We start from the raw sequence: 14,888 nt of genomic DNA, 5'->3' as shown, positions 1-14,888 counted from the left end.
CTCAGGGCCATCTTGAACAAGGCCTTAGTCCACTCTGGGACTTTGTCTCCTTTTTTTTTTTGCCGCGCTGCGCGGCATGTGGGATATTAGTCCCCCGACCAGGGATCAAACCCGTGCCCCCTGCAGTGGAAGCACGAAGTCCTAACCACTGGACTGCCAGGAAATTCCCTCGGTCTCCTCCTTGATGTAAGTGAACTGAGAGAACCCTGACCAGGGTCCAGGGTCACATTATCTTCTGGAGCATATTCAGAAGTATCCCTCCACATAGGAAAATTCTCAAATCAAGAGGGTATCTCCAATGACCATTCCTCTACCCCCCTCCCTACATCCAACCTTCATCATCTTCCCTGGTCCCTCCCGTTTCCCAGTTTCGGGTGCCAAAGAAGAAACATGAGCCAGTACTACCAGTTAATCTCAAACTCAGCTAGAGACATACAAAAGAATCAGAAACATATCGAAAACTTTACTAGAAACACAGAGAAAAAAATATAACTGTCTCAGAGACTTCCCCTCCCTCCAGGATGGGTGGACAAACAGATGGAGCTTCTAAGTCCGATGGGGCCGCTCTCGATCCCCTTCCTCCTCCTCCAGGAGCAAGGCATCCAGCTCCTGCAGTCGCTGCTGCAGCAGGGGTCCTACATCTGGGCTGGGGGCCAGACTGGGAGTAAGGGTCCTGCCAGCTGCAACCCGGGCCCCGCGAGATGGCCGCCGGGATCGAGGAAGACTACTGTCCCGAAATTCTACAGTTCGCCGGAGCTTCCTTGAGCTGGTGAAAATCAGAGTCCCGTTGCGCTCCCGGGGTTCCTCAAAGATGGTCTCAAAGGTCCTGGACCAGGCAGGGAGGAGTGCTGGTTACCAGCACGCCCCCTGGTTCCACATTTCCCTCTGTCACCCCCAAGCCTTCAAAGTTTCTCACCTCCTGGTTGTGGGTGACTGGTAATTCTTGTTGGTGTAAATTTCTTCCAAGCTGAACTCCTTCTTGTTCAACCTGCAAGCAAAGAGGAGCAGAGGCCTCTGAGAAACCTGGGGCCAGTGGGCCTGGAGAAGGGATAATCAAGGCCTGGTCTGTATTTCAGTTTCTAGGACATGCCAGGAGTGCTGCCTGAGGCAGACAAATGGTTCTAAGCACAAACCATGTCCAGACCAAATTGACTCCTCCAAGCTGGACTGTGCTCCCTGAGAGGAGATGAAGCCACACTCAGGGGATCTGAGCCTACACCTGTTTGGCCAAGGCAGCTCCATGCACAACAAGCCTCTCACCTGATTGGTCGAGGCAGCCCCATTGGTGTAAGGTTTGGTTGAGAACGGGCCGGTGTCCTGCGTATTCTGAATCGAGAAACCTTTCCCATGGTCTGCAAAAACGGGGCAGAGTGTAAAAGTGCAGCATGGGCTCAGGCTCCCACTTGTCTCCTCCCCCTTCATCTGTACCTCTACCTTGGTCTTGGGGTCTGAAAGCACCTGGTCTTCTGAGGCCCTTGGCTCCTTCCTCTTGGTTGAGCTCAACCTGCAGAGAAGGTCAAGGCTCAGGGCCAAAGAGCATTCACAGCAACATCCCCATCTCCTGCCCACTGGATACTAGGGAAGGAGGCTGGGCCCAGACTGTGGCCAGAGCTTTAAGGAGGGTTTATCAAGAGCACTACCTGGGTTCTGCAGGTTCAGAGAAGGAAGAAGTGGACGTGGTAGACGAGCAAGATGTGACGAGGGGAGGAGAGCCTCCCACTCCTCCAAGAGGGAAGACCTCTTTCCGGAGACAGGGCCGAGGGGGTGGCGGGGCTCGGGCCATCTCTCCACCACCCACAGTGTGCCGCCGAGGCCGTGGCCGGCTTGGGTGGGGTGGAGCAGGGGGCCAGCTGCAGGTATCTGGGCCAGGGGGCCCCAGATCAGGGCAGGATTGGCTTCGGCCCAGAGAGGGCTTAGGGAGAGGTGCTGGGGGATTCTGGTCCTGGGCCCGCCATTGGCGGATAGGGGGCCGGGGACTGACAGATGCAGTGCCCTCAGCAGCCCCAGACTGCTCGGCCTCTGAGATGGCAATCTTCAACTCCAACTTCATGGGGGGTGATGGGGGCGGGGGCCGTGGGGCTTTGTTGGGTGTGAGGAAGATGTCAGCAAAGCTCTCCAGCTTGGAGCGGACGGAATGGAAGAGGGGGGCCAAGCCCCAGGGACTGAGGCGGGGGCGTAAAAGGCTGGATGGCGGTGGGGTCGATGGGAGCTCCAGAACAGGATCTGGGGCTGAGGAAACGAGAGGGTCAGGTGGGTATTCCTCAGCTGCAGGTGTCTAAGCCCCACTTCAGTAGCCTTAGTCCCTCCCCAAACACTAATCTTTGCCCACAGAGGAATAAGCCCATCCCTAAAATACCAAGCTCTAAATTTAGAAGTTAAGCTTCAGGTCTCTGAAGTCTAAACCCCATCTTCATACACCAAGCTCTGCCCTGGGAGGGGGTTAAGCCCCATCCCCAACTCGTCACCTCACATTTCTAAGCTCAGCTAGAATGTTCCAGAACCCCAAGTCTCATCCATCTGAGTCCTTACCTGGTGGTGGGCTCTCCAGAGGGTTTGCAGACAGGGCAGATGGCTGGAATGGGGGTTCCACATCCCTGGGTGGAGGCTTTGGCTGGTGAACCATCATCCTTGGCTCAGCTCTGGGGTGAAGGGGCAAGTTAAAGGCTGAGGAAGCTTCCAGATTCAGATCCCACCTGAGCCAGCACCTCCCCTGTCCCTTAAGGCTTCTGAAAGTGCTACAAGGAAGGATTGGACATGTAAATTCTGATGCCCCTAGCTCTGGCTGCCTGGATAATGGCTGTTGCCTGCACATCTTGATAATCCCTTCCCCAGCCATCTCACCTTCTCGCTGGGACGGTGAAGTTGGGAGTCTCATCGGCAAAGCCCTGGATATAAACAGGGGATGGTTGTGAGGAGGCAGGGAAGCCCCCTGTGGTCTCCGTAGCTTCCCACATCCCGACTCTCTCGGTCTCCAGATTCCTGCCTGGGTTTACACTAAAGACTTTTTCATATAGGTCTTTGCTCAGACAGTGTCTTCCACCCTAAAACGCTGTCCTCCTCGCTCTGAGCAAAATCCACCCCAGACTCAGCCCTCCTACCCCTGTCTTCTATGCCCACTGGCATGCCTGCCCCCAGCTGAACTCCTGACATCTTTCCCTGAAGTTTCCATACCTCCGCTGGGGGTCTGGAGCTGGCAATGTCCTCTAGCATCACCACCAGAGTGGGCTGGGGGGCCTGGTCCACCTTTTGTGAAGGGCCCTCCTCTAGGCCAGGTGTTGTCCTTGATCGCCACCTCAGTGTGGAAGGGGGCCGATGCACACGGCTCAAGGGCTCTCGGCATAAGTGCAGTGGGTCGGGAGGCCTAGAGAGGGACCAAGAATATCAGTGGGGCTCAGCTGTGTCCCCAGCTTACCCCCAATCCTGCCATGCTCACCTGGCTTGTGGGGACCACGTGGCCTGTTGGGGTGGTGAGGCAGATGGATGGCTGTGGACAGAATCCCGACGGTTGCTGCGGTGCCGTGGGGTGGAGATCTCCTCTTGGGGCACCAGGGGGACCTAGGGGAGGAGGAAGTGTCAAAAGCAAGGTGACGGAATGAGGCTGGACAGGGCCTCCCTGTGCCTAACAGTGCCCTATGCCACAAAAATGACAGAAATCGTGGCTAGAATTCATTCAAGATCCCCAAAGAAGAGGTCAGTGATGGCCCTCAATTAAGGGCCAGATATGACAGTGTCCTGAGCTGCTGGTGTGGGAGCTGGATAACGTCACCTAGGCTATTTGAAGAAATGAAAAGGAGAGGGTGACCTGGAGTGCGTCACTGCCCTATTTGGGGCCTCAGTTTTTCTAATCTGTGCAATGGAGTCAAAGTCCTCAGCCTGCTTCCCAAGGATTGCCTAGAAGTTGGGCTGGGAAGAAAGCAGAAAGGTTTCTCATACTTAAGAGTTGTAGGGATGTGGTTTCAGCCCAACAGAGTTGGTAGTGGGGAATGGGCACTGGAGACCCTGCCCAATTCCAGGCTGGACTGAGAGCCAAGGAAAAACAAAAAACGAAAAAAACTCTAGCATTAGGGAGGCTGCCTGATGGACGAGTGTGAGTGTGAGATGTTTGGACCTCAGTTATCCTCACTAGTGATCTAGTTTGACTTTGGTACTGAGGGGACCTGAGGGAGAAGGGGGCCTCTCAGTTCAAGGGGCTCACCATGTGGGCAGCCATGACATCTTCCAGGACCACGGCCAGGACCCGCCGAGAGGCTTTTTCCAAGGGCGAAGGGGCCCCGAGGGGCTGCAGCTTCGGCCGTTTGGGGCTCCTGGCTCCCCATAACGCTCGAGCCAGGGGCTGGCGGCACAGACCCTGCCGGCCAGGCGGGCTGGAGGATGAGAGAAGCAGAGGACGGTCGCCTGAGCCTGTTGTTGGCTCTGTGGTTTCCCCGGTACGGCCACCAGGCTCCCCGTTTCCCGGGCTCAAGACAGGCGGGCGGGGTGCGCTCTCACCTGGAGTCCCCGGGCAAGTCCATGGGGGAAGCGGCGGCTCCGGGGAGTCCCTGGGGGATCCCAGGCTCCAGCCTGGGGTTGGGGGGGAGCGGGGGAGCCGGGAGTGAAGGCCAGCCCCTCCCGTGGGGCTCCGCCCTTCATGGTCCGCCCGCGGCTCCCGGTAGCCCACGGGCCGGAGCCCTGGGGCGCGTAAGGGCGCCCCCGCCTGGCTGCCGGGAACGGGTGTCTTCCCGCTGCCGCCGCAGCGACCAGCGGATCACTCGCGCCCTGCCTAGGCCGCGAGAACCTGGATTGCTGCGGCCCCCGTTCTCCCACGGCCCGAGCCTCCTGGGGCCTTTGTCCCTGCAGATTCCGCCCTGAGATTCCCCCGGGATCAGCTGGGATCCCGGTCCTCGGAGGCTCAGTTTCCACCGGATCCCTCTTCAATTCTCATCCACCCCCAGCGAGTGGCCGAGGACTCCGAAGCAATACTCCCACACGCCGACGGTCCCCCCCTCCCACCAGATCCCCTAGACTGGATCCCCGCGGAAAGAATCCTACAGCGCGGTTCCTCCAAACAGACGCCGCGCGAGGATCCTCCTCTCCCTGTGAGCTTCGGCTCCGCAAAGCTCCACTCAGACAGGGGCGGCCCGAGCTTGAGCATCACGAACTCAGTCCGGATCCCTGGGGATCCACTGTCAAGCAGATACCCCCTTCACTCCAATCCCGGGAGGTCCCGCCCACAGACCCCCTCCCTCCGCCCTCCCCTGATCCCCGCCCAGCGCTCTCCCCAACCCGGGACCAGATGGTTCAAAAGTTTCTTTCCCTCCCTCCTCCCGCCCTCTCTCCAGCCGCTCGGTGCCCTCCCCCGCGCGCCGCTCACCGCCGCCTCCCGCGGATCCCGGGTCTTCGACGGCTCCCACCTCCGGCTCCTTTAAAACTAGCCTTACCCAGCACTGCCCAACCGCCGAGGGCCTTCTTCTCGAAGCCTTGGGGCACCGCCCAATCGCCGGTCCCCGTCTTCCGGGGTGGTGAGAAACTAAGTGAAGCCTCCTGGCGGCCATCATCCCTAGGGGCAAGAAGCCAAATTCGGCAGCGCCGCCATTATAATTGAGGGCAGATTGCGCTGAACTCGATGAACCGAAGTAGACCGGACGGCGTCATCTTCTCCGGTCAGTGAGTGGCCGAAGACTATGGCAAGTTTCTTGAGCTATTGAGGCAACTGTCGTGAAGCTAGGTTACCGCCACGTTTTTTAAGGGCATCTTCCGGTTCTTTCGTTTTTAGGCCAATAAACGTGAACTGAGTGCTAACGATATGTGAAATTCCCAATTTCCTAGAGAGGCCCCATGGAGCCCGTTTCCAGTACCATCGTAGGCTCCTGAACCGGGTTCCCACGTTGCAGGGAAGAGTTTGGCTAGGGCTGGTGCCGCCTCAGGCTCCTTTGCTCGCACGGTGTTCTGGAGAGACTGGGCTCAGTCAAAGTGGGGAAGAGGGTGGGGCATTGAGGTTCACTTTACCCGAGTGTTGTGTACCTCTTCCTGGAGGAGCAGGGGTTTCTATAGAGGGCTCAGTACAGAGGCGTCATTGCGGGAGACCAGTAACCACCTTGGCGTGCTTGATGGGCCCGCTTTTCTGTGGGGCTCCCACGAGCCCTCTTTCAAGAGGGGCCTGGCTGATGGGGTGTGTAAATAGTCCTTAGTAGTAGGGGATCGGGGATGGAATCCTGCTGCTTAGAGAGGCTGCGTCACGGAACTTTTATACCAGGAGACTGCTGTTGGTGGGGAGGTAGTGGGCATGTACTGGCTTCTTGTACTGTGAAGGCGCCCTCACTACCTAACCAAAGCCCATGCCTCCACTAGTTCTCCTTCCCCAGGATTCCCTGGTCCAAACTAGTACTCTTCTTTTTTTTCTTTATTTAAAAAAAAAGAAAAATTTATTTATTTTTGGCCGCGCCCCCAGGGCATGCGGGATCTTAATTCCCCGACCAGGAATCGAACCCCTGCTCCCTACAGTGGAAGCTGGGAGTCCTAACCACTAGACCGCCAGGGGATTCCCTAGTATTTATTTTCTTGATAGAACAAAAAAGCCTGAAGCCTAGAATCCTGGGTCTGAGATGAAGGTGCAGAGTGACCTACTCAGCCCAGCATAATTCTCTTTTATGGGACTGAGTGATAAGAGTAATGATCCAGAAAGGAAGATATGGAAAGAACAGCATCGGTAAGAGCTGGTGTGGAAAATGAAGACTCCCCAACTCTAACTAAGGACTCATCCAGGTAGGTCTCTGGGACTACAGTGACTCTCTGTAGCACAAGGCCTGCTGGGTCCTCTGGAAATGCATGGTGAGACTTCTGGTGCGAATAAGCAGCAGCTCTTCCAACTAGAAGTGTTCTCTCTCTGCCCTGGAGCAGGGCCGGCTACAGAGGTGCCTGAGGATGTTCCCTGATGGTATGGTGATGCTTCCAGCTGTGAGTAGAGATCCCTCTCAACTTTGGTGAGTTGAGAGGGCCCCTGTAGGCTTTCACTTTCCTGCTTAAATACACAGATGTTTCCCAGACTCCAGGGCAATGAAAACCTTTCAAGGGCCGAGCAAACCTGATCTGAGTTTTGAGGGCAAAGGAAGTAGCCTAAAGAAAGGGCCTGAGAATCTGGCGGGGAGGGCCCAGCCCTACGACCTTAACTTGGGGCGCTGGAGTTCATCAAATTGAATAAGGTAGACTGTGGTTTCTTGGCCCTCAGCCCAGGCCAGCAGTGACGAGCCTTCATACCCTCACGGCCTTGCCTCTGGAAATAACCCCAGGGGGAAGATTTCCAGTCACCTCTTTGTGACTACCATATCAAAAACTCTTACCTTATCCAACACCTGTGTACACACCCCAGGCATGGCCAATGTGTGCTGATCCAGTGGCAAGAGGCCTCACCCAGCCTCCTACGGGACAGGTGATGTGGCTGGAGATTGGCACATCCGTGTATCTATTCTTCAGAAACTCCGGACCCCTTTAGGCTCTGGGCTCGCATCTGCCTAAGTATTCCTGACCTTAGTGGTCTCATTTGTAAAATGGGAACAATAAACCCTGCCGTGCCTGCCTCAAAATAGACTTAGAAGATCAAGTGAGAAGGCACATCTGAAAGCGCCTGATAAGTAAGTTAAGTCTCAGGCTGCAGGTAAAAAGAGGATGATAAAAACTGCCTCTTTCTCTCAGAGTGCTCTGTCCCTTCTGGTCCTCAAGCCAGCTACTCTGCTCAGTATGTTTCTCTGTAGAAGCCTCTAGCCTGAGCTCTAGATCAGCCAGGGAGGTTTGGGTTGGGTTGTGGCTGCAGGGTGTTGAGATGGGAGGGATGTTCAGTTATAGCCCTTTGCCAAGAACCACCCCTGAGAAATGACAGGAAGTCTTGGGTTTGGGTTGCTACTCTGGTTCGCATCAACCATTCAACAAAATTTCATTACTTGTGTGCCATGCTGTGGGAACAGACAGGTGCCTGTCCCTAGGAGTTTGGAGTTTATATGCCTGTGTACAAGATTGCCGTTGCCTCCGCTGCTTCCCTCAGCCTCAGTCCCCTCCACCCTGAAGTATTTAGTCCACCAGGTGCCAGCACACTCCTGTCCAATTTAGTTCCCCTGGAGAGGAGCTTTCAAGACCACCTCTGGGGGCTCTTCCACTCTGGTCAGCTACTTGCTAGAATTTTTATTTATCTGGGGAAACTGGTCCTGCCCATGGTCTAACTTATCTTCCCCAGTCTAGAACCATCTGCCACCACTACCATCCTCACCTCCTTTTTTTTTAGGTGGATATGATAGGCAGGTGTCAAGTTTGGAGGAACTGAATGGTAAAGTGATAGGACCTGGACTTCCCCGGCGGTCCAGTGGTTAAGACTTCGCACTTCCCCTGCAGGGGGCACGGGTTCAATGCCTGATCAGGGAACTAAGATGCCACTTACCCCACAGTGCGGCCAGAAAAAAAGTGATAGGGCTTATGGTGAGGATGTCAGGGGAAGGAAGAAGGTTGGGAGGATTAGAGAGAGAGTCAAGAAGTGTAAAGGGAGCTACCTATTAGTATCTGAAACAGATGTATGTCACTGTGCCAGTTATTCATTTATTACCTCTTGGAAAAAAATTCATTCTTTTTGCCTGCTCTGTGAAAATGGATCTGGGCCCTTTAACTACTTTTTCTTTGCCAGCTGGCACAATTAACGTTTTGTCAGTAGAGAGCTGGGGAGACATTGCAGGAAGGAAGGGCCTTGCTTCCTGGTTCCCATGAGCCCTATTGGCAGGCTCCTGAAGTACGTAGTGGCCAGCGGCACCCAAAGGCCAGCAGCTTCCCCTGGTACACCCCTCGGACAGTTAAGTGGTAGAGTGCCTCTGGTGAGACACCTTCCCATGAACAGTTTTCCCTGGCACCCTAGAGGGAAGATTTCCATCATGTTCCACCAGAGTGGCACTCCAGTGACTTCTGTGTTCTCCCCCCAAAATTCTGGATCTCAGCCCCAGGGAGGCCCAGGTAGAGGCTCTTTCTTAGGTGCAGTATCTCCAGCTGAGGGGTAGTGGCTGCTCTTATAGCTGCTATTCCTGCATTCTTTAGAATTCTCTTTACTTCTTACTATCTATAGCAGGCAGAATTGTGTCCCTCAGAATTGTGTCCCAGTTCCTGTGACTGTGACCTTATTTGGAAATAGAGTCTTTGCAGACATAATCATTGAAATCGTACTGTATTTGGTTGGGCCTCAATCCAATGACTGGTGTCCTTGTAAGAAGAAGGAAATTTGGACACAAACTCATGGAAAGGAGAAGGCCATGTGAAGACACACAAAGAGACGCAGGAAGAATGCCATGTGGTAACAGAGGCAGAGATTAGAGTGATGCATCTACAAATCTAAGGAATGCCAGAGATCACCAGCAAACCACCAGAAGCTAGGAAGAGGCAAGGAAAGATCCCCCCTAGGGTCTCAAAGGGAGTATGACCCTGCTGATGCCTTGATTTCAGGATTCTAGTCTCCAGAACTACGAGAGAATAGATTTATGTTGTCTTAAGGCCTGCAATTTGTGGTAATTTGTCATGGCAGCTCTAGGAAACTAATACATAATCCAATCTCTCATTTCTCTAATTCCCTTTTATAGTTGATCAGTCTATTTTTTTAAGTATTTTTTAAAATTATTTTTTAATTTATTTGGCTGAATCAGGTCCTAGTTCCAGCACACGGGATCTTCGTTGCAGCGCGTGGGCTTTTCTCTAGTTGTGGTGCGCGGGCTCCAGAGCGTAGAGGCTTGGTTGCTCCAGAGCGCGGGGGCTTAGTTGCCCCGTGGCATGTGGGATCCCAGTTCCCCAACCAGAGGCTGAACCCGTGTCCCCTGCATTGGGAGGCAGATTCTTAACCACTGGACCACCCGAAAAGTCCCGATAATTCTTTTTTTTTTTTTTTGGCTGCGCTGCATGGCTTGCGGGATCTCAGTTCCCTGACCAGGGATTGAACCTGGGCCACAGCAGTGAAAGCTAAGAATCCTAACCACTAGGCCACCCCAATTATTGGGAACTCCCCATAATTCTGTTTAATAAACTTCTGCTTGTTGAAATTGCTATGTGGATTCTCCCAATTGCACCCACACTTATACCATCACCAACAAAAATACTAGTGTTTTAGCACTAAAGAAAATGGAATATCCGAATCTTGAAAGTTCCTACTGCAATTACTATGCAGATATTTCAGAGAGTAGGCCATTATTGAGAGAGGTTTAAAATCTGCATTGCAGACATATTCCTTAAATGCATTTTGAATGCTCCTATTGCACCTGAGAAAAAAATAAAAATTGAGAGCAGATGGTGCCTGTGAGGACAGCTGGCTCAACCGAAGCGGAGAAAGTTGGGCTAGACAGCTGCCATGTTATCTAAAGGCCATTCCTGACATCCTGTGGTTTCAGGTGGAGGCCAGCTCTAGACAACACTCAGAAAACAAGTCCAGGTAGAGGTTTCTAGAAATGACTGTACCTGATACTATAGGCTGAGAAGGCAGAGGGACAGTGGTATCAGTGGCAATGCTGGGGCAGGGAGGTCCATGACACACACAAAACACATTCACCTGGCTATGACCTTTTCTCCAGAGAAAGAGGCCTAGACATGGGAGGCAAGGGCCCTGGCTGGTCAAGAAGGCTCTAGGGCTTCCCTGGTGGCACAGTGGTTAAGAATCCGCCTGCCAAGGCAGGGGACACGGGTTCGAGCCCTGGCCCGGGAGGATCCCACGTGCTGCGGAGCAACTGGGCCCATGCGCCACAACTGCTAAGCCTGCGCTCTGGAGCCCGCGAGCCACAACTACTGAAGCCCACACTCCTAGAGCCCGTGCTCCACAACAAGAGAAGCCACCGCAATGAGAAGCCCGCGCACCGCAACGAAGAGTAGCCCCTGCTCACCGCAACTAGAGAAAACCTGTGCGCAGCAACGAAGACCCAACGCAGCCAAAAATAAATAAATCAATAAAAAAAAAGAAGGCTATAAATATGGGATGACATGTCCATTTATTTGTTCAACACATTTTTAAAACTCAAACCACGTGCCAGACACAAAAAATACTATGGTGAGCAAGACAGTGAGAGTCCTTGTCCGCAGAGAGACAAGTAAACAGACCAGGGCATAGTGAGATAGATGCTAAACTCAGCTTATATGCAGGTTCCCAAAAGAGCACATAAGCAGAACTAGAGAAACCTCAGAGAAGGTGATGAATCATCTAAGAACTGAGGGAAAGGGGGTCGGTGGGGAGACTGTGCATGGGTCATCACAACTGTGCAAAGGACCAGAGGACAAAACTCAGGAGGCTGCAAATAACTGGGTGTCAGCCTCTCAGAACTAATGCATGCCTTTTAGAATACATACGTTGGGGCTTCCCTGGTGGCGCAGTGGTTAAGAATCTGCCTGCCGATGCTGGGGACACGGGTTCGAGCCCTGGTCCGGGAAGATCCCACATGCTGCAGAGCAGCTGGGCCCATGCGCCACAGCTACTGAGCCTGCGCTCTAGGGCCTGCGAGCCACAGCCTCCGTGCACCTAGAGCCTGTGCTCCACAACAACAGAAGCCACTGCCATGAGAAGCCGGCGCACCGCAATGAAGAGTGGCCCCCGCTCACCGCAACTAAAAAGAAAGCCCACGCGCAGCAACGAAGACCCAATGCAGCCAAAAATAAATAAATTAATTAATTAATAGAATAAATATGTTGAATGCTCCTTTTATTACAGTGAAATAAATAAATAGAGAAATAAGCCATCTACAGTCCTACTTTTTGAAAATCACTATAACCCTTACTATAATTTAAAGGACAAATAAAGTCATTTTTTAAAAAATGTATATCCAGTGGTAACCTATAAGTAACTTAGAATAAAAATTACAACTATAGGCAACAATATGAGTGAATTTTAGACGCAAAAGAAGACAGGCACCAAAAAATGTGTGTATATATATACAGTGATTCCATTTGTATTATGTTCAAAAAGAGGCAAAGCTAATCCGTAATGTTAGAACTTGGACTAGTGGTTATCTTTGGGAAGGGTGGTGACTGGAAGGTGCGTGAGGGGTATCTAGGGTTAGGGTGCTGGAAATGTTTTGGTTTCTGCATCTGGGTACTGGTTATGTGGGTGTGTTCACTTGATGAAAATTCATTGAGCTGATACTTAAGATTTGTGCACTTTCGTGTATTATATTATTCTTTAAAAAAAGTAATGTATATCTCAATATGTAAATGCTTGGGCAGGGCTTTGCCAAAGGATTTAGTGAAGCGATCATCTGGAAGTATGCTTGCACTACATATAGGATTTCTATGAACACAGCAGGTGCAAACTCAGGCTGTCACAGATGGGTTGTATTGCTGATTCAAATTCAAGTGTGGCCATCTGTGCAGTGATTTTCCAAAACGGCAAATCACTCTTGGCAAAGTTCCAAACGAAACAAAATACAGTCTTTCCTCCATTTATACAGGCCTTTCTGGAAAAGTCAGGATTAAAACTGTACTTGTAAGTTTGTGCTTCTATATAAAATAAATTTAGGTTCTGTACTCAGATAATTACAAACCTGTTTTCACCTACACGAATGTCCACGGGGCATTCTGAGCATGGTAGAGGACAAGGGACACTTTCACTGAGCAGGGCTTTCTGGTTTTGAGCAAGACAGCTGATACCCCTGGGCCCACCCATTAAACGGAGGGATCCCTTATCTATGTCGATTAGAAATTGTCCATTCTCCCGCTTTGGAAGGCAAGCTCCTTGAGGAGAGAACCTTTGCCTGTTTTTCCCCCATGGATTTGTCCTAAACTATTGGTACATAATAGACTCGGGACTGACATGGGAAAACCATGAGAAGGAAGGACTCGGGTAACAGGATTTTAGGTCATATGCTAGCAACAGGAGTAAAGTGTAGTTGAATAGTCAACTAAAATATCTAGAAACAAATAAGCTCTTGGCTCAACAACCATGTGAAAATGTTTAGCAGCCAGTTAGATGTGCAGGCCTGGAGGAGGATTTCTCAATCGCAGCACTAGTAATATTTTGAGCCAGAGAATTCTTCGTTGTGAGGGGCTGTCCTGTGCATGGGAGGATGCTTAGTGGAAGCATCCCTAGCCTCTACCCACTAGATGTCAGTAGCGCACACATACCCCTCCCTGGACCCTCCCTTCCCCCACCCTCCACCCCTATGCTGGACAACCCAAAAATGTCTCTATACATTGCCAAACACCCCCTGAGGGATGCGGTAGTGGGGAGTCACCTCCCCAAAGTGGGGAATCACTGGCCTAGAGGATATAATGACAGTTGGAACCAAGGGAAAGAGGTTGGATGCCTGAACCTTGGGAAAATGTACTTTTTTTTTTTTAATTAAAAAAAAACTTATTTTATTTATTTTTGGCTGCGTTGGGTTTTCGTTGGTGCGCGCGGGCTTTCTTTAGTTGCGGTGAGCGGGAGCTACTCTTCGTTGCAGCGCACGGGCTTCTTGCGGTGGCTTCTCTTGTTGCGGAGCACGGGCTGTAGGCGCGCAGGCTCAGGAGTTGTGGCGCACGGGCTTAGTTGCTCTGTGGCACGTGGGATCTTCGGCACTGGCAGTCGGATTCTTAACCACTGCACCACCAGGGAAGTCCCCGGGAAAATGTACTTTAAAAATGGGGAATGTAACAAAGAAGACAAAGATGAGCCAAAAAACAAAACAAAAAGGGATTCAGAAGCCACTGGAAGAAAGTAGCAGAGAGATTTAACAAGGAGGTTAGCAGGTCTTGGAGAGAATTGTTTTAGCGGAACAGCAGGACAAGAGCCTGGTTGGCATGGGTTTATGTGTGTGTTTGTGTGCACACGTACGTGTCCTAGGTGGGACAGGTGATGAAAATGTAGATGCAGTCCAGTAGCCAGTAACAAGAGGAAAGCAAAGACAACTTTTTTTCGTTACTTCAATATTTTTGAAAAATTGCTCTGCCAGCAGTAGCTGTATAGCACAACGGTTAGGATACATGGGCTTCAAAGTCAGATACATTGGATTCTATTGCTGGCTCCTTAATTTAGTGGTGTTCATGTTACAGCGGAGAGTTTCTTACTGGATTGAGCTTGAGCACCCCCATTCGGAAAGTGAGATGATCAGCCTCGTGGGGTTGTTTAAAGGATTAAATGAGAGAATGTATTTGAAGTGTTTCACACTGTTCCTGGCACATGGTGTGGGTTGTTTTTCTTGTTACACTACAGTTATTAGATGCTTAGGAGCAACAGAGAATAAGATTATGACTTTGCCCACTCAGCCCTCAGAGCGATGGAGAAAAGGGAAGAGGGTGCTTCTGTAAGTCACTGAAGTCCAGCTGGTGGTCAGGGACTCTATGCCAGGAGTGTGTCTGAGCTGCTTAAGTGCCAAGATGGCTCAGAAGGAAAAGCCCTAGTGATTAGGTCAGAAGGACCACTGGACTTGGAGCCAGAGAGACCTGGGTACCAGTCACCCAGTCTCAGTGTTCTTATTCTCCCCCCGCAACCCCGCAATGTTCTTATTCTTAAGTAGGGACCACACTCCCTACCCTCACATGGAGCGTTGATCAGGGTTAGATGATTGTAAGAAGGTTGTTGTGCACCTGGGGCAATGTAGAAATTCCACAAAGGTGCTCAGCTCCCTACTGGCTTCTCTCAGGACAGGAACCCAGTTAATTTTGCGGCCAGGACGCACTCTCCGAGGCCTTGTGGGTCAGCAGAACAGAAGGAGCTGAGGTGGAATAGCCCAGAGGACGCTGACCAATGCGGGCTCGCTACATGGTAACCTCCGGGGACTCCTGATCCTGTTCTTGGGAACCCGGCCTCCTGTCAGGCGTTACCTAGCAACAGCGTCCTAGAGTCTGGCCCAAGAGGCCAATCAGTGCGTACTTAGTTATTTCAGTGATGGGAACAGTCCAGTCACCGGGCGCTGTCAAAAGCCACCTCCTCAAGCTAA

The 14,888-nt window shown here is 51.9% G+C and overlaps 1 protein-coding gene and 1 long non-coding RNA gene across 6 annotated transcripts; one reads left to right on the top strand and one right to left on the bottom strand.

Moving 5' to 3' along the window:
* Window positions 1-443: 443 nt before the first annotated feature.
* Window positions 444-5,525, bottom strand: PRR14 (proline rich 14). Of its 5 annotated transcripts, none has more exons than XM_082360130.1 (12): window positions 5,351-5,446; window positions 4,489-4,560; window positions 4,196-4,364; window positions 3,434-3,555; window positions 3,172-3,361; window positions 2,842-2,885; window positions 2,530-2,735; window positions 1,641-2,229; window positions 1,429-1,504; window positions 1,261-1,352; window positions 917-988; window positions 444-826 (listed from the first exon to the last, which is right to left on the bottom strand). In XM_082360130.1, exons 2-12 carry the CDS (start codon window positions 4,509-4,511, stop codon window positions 547-549), a joined length of 1,863 nt encoding a protein of 620 aa, XP_082216256.1. In that variant the 5' UTR covers window positions 4,512-4,560; window positions 5,351-5,446; the 3' UTR covers window positions 444-546. The 5 variants fall into 5 exon arrangements, with proteins under 5 accessions (XP_082216256.1, XP_082216257.1, XP_082216255.1 ...); XM_082360131.1 differs by having other exon boundaries at window positions 1,435-1,504; window positions 2,530-2,639; XM_082360129.1 differs by lacking the exon at window positions 4,489-4,560 and having other exon boundaries at window positions 5,418-5,525.
* Window positions 5,526-6,829: 1,304 nt separating this feature from the next.
* LOC309613382 lies at window positions 6,830-10,951 on the top strand. Its single transcript, XR_014235696.1, has 2 exons — window positions 6,830-6,959; window positions 10,560-10,951. It is a non-coding gene; the product is annotated as an uncharacterized lncRNA (long non-coding RNA).
* The last annotated feature ends 3,937 nt before the right edge of the window (window positions 10,952-14,888 follow it).

This window comes from Balaenoptera borealis, assembly GCF_965194805.1.
Source record: "Balaenoptera borealis genome assembly, chromosome: 16".
NCBI classification, from domain to species: domain Eukaryota; kingdom Metazoa; phylum Chordata; class Mammalia; order Artiodactyla; family Balaenopteridae; genus Balaenoptera; species Balaenoptera borealis.
This window is presented reverse-complemented; position numbering and strand designations above follow the sequence as displayed.

Bases quoted from the DNA above. Each gene is read 5' to 3' on its own strand.
- PRR14 (XM_082360130.1), bottom strand. From the start codon at position 4,511: ATGGACTTGCCCGGGGACTCCAG. The intron at 1,353-1,428 runs GTACAGATGAAG...CCGTTTTTGCAG, and splicing joins ACCCCAAGACCAAGGTAGAG to ACCATGGGAAAGGTTTCTCG. The intron at 989-1,260 runs GTGAGAGGCTTG...CTTTGCTTGCAG, and splicing joins GGGCTGCCTCGACCAATCAG to GTTGAACAAGAAGGAGTTCA.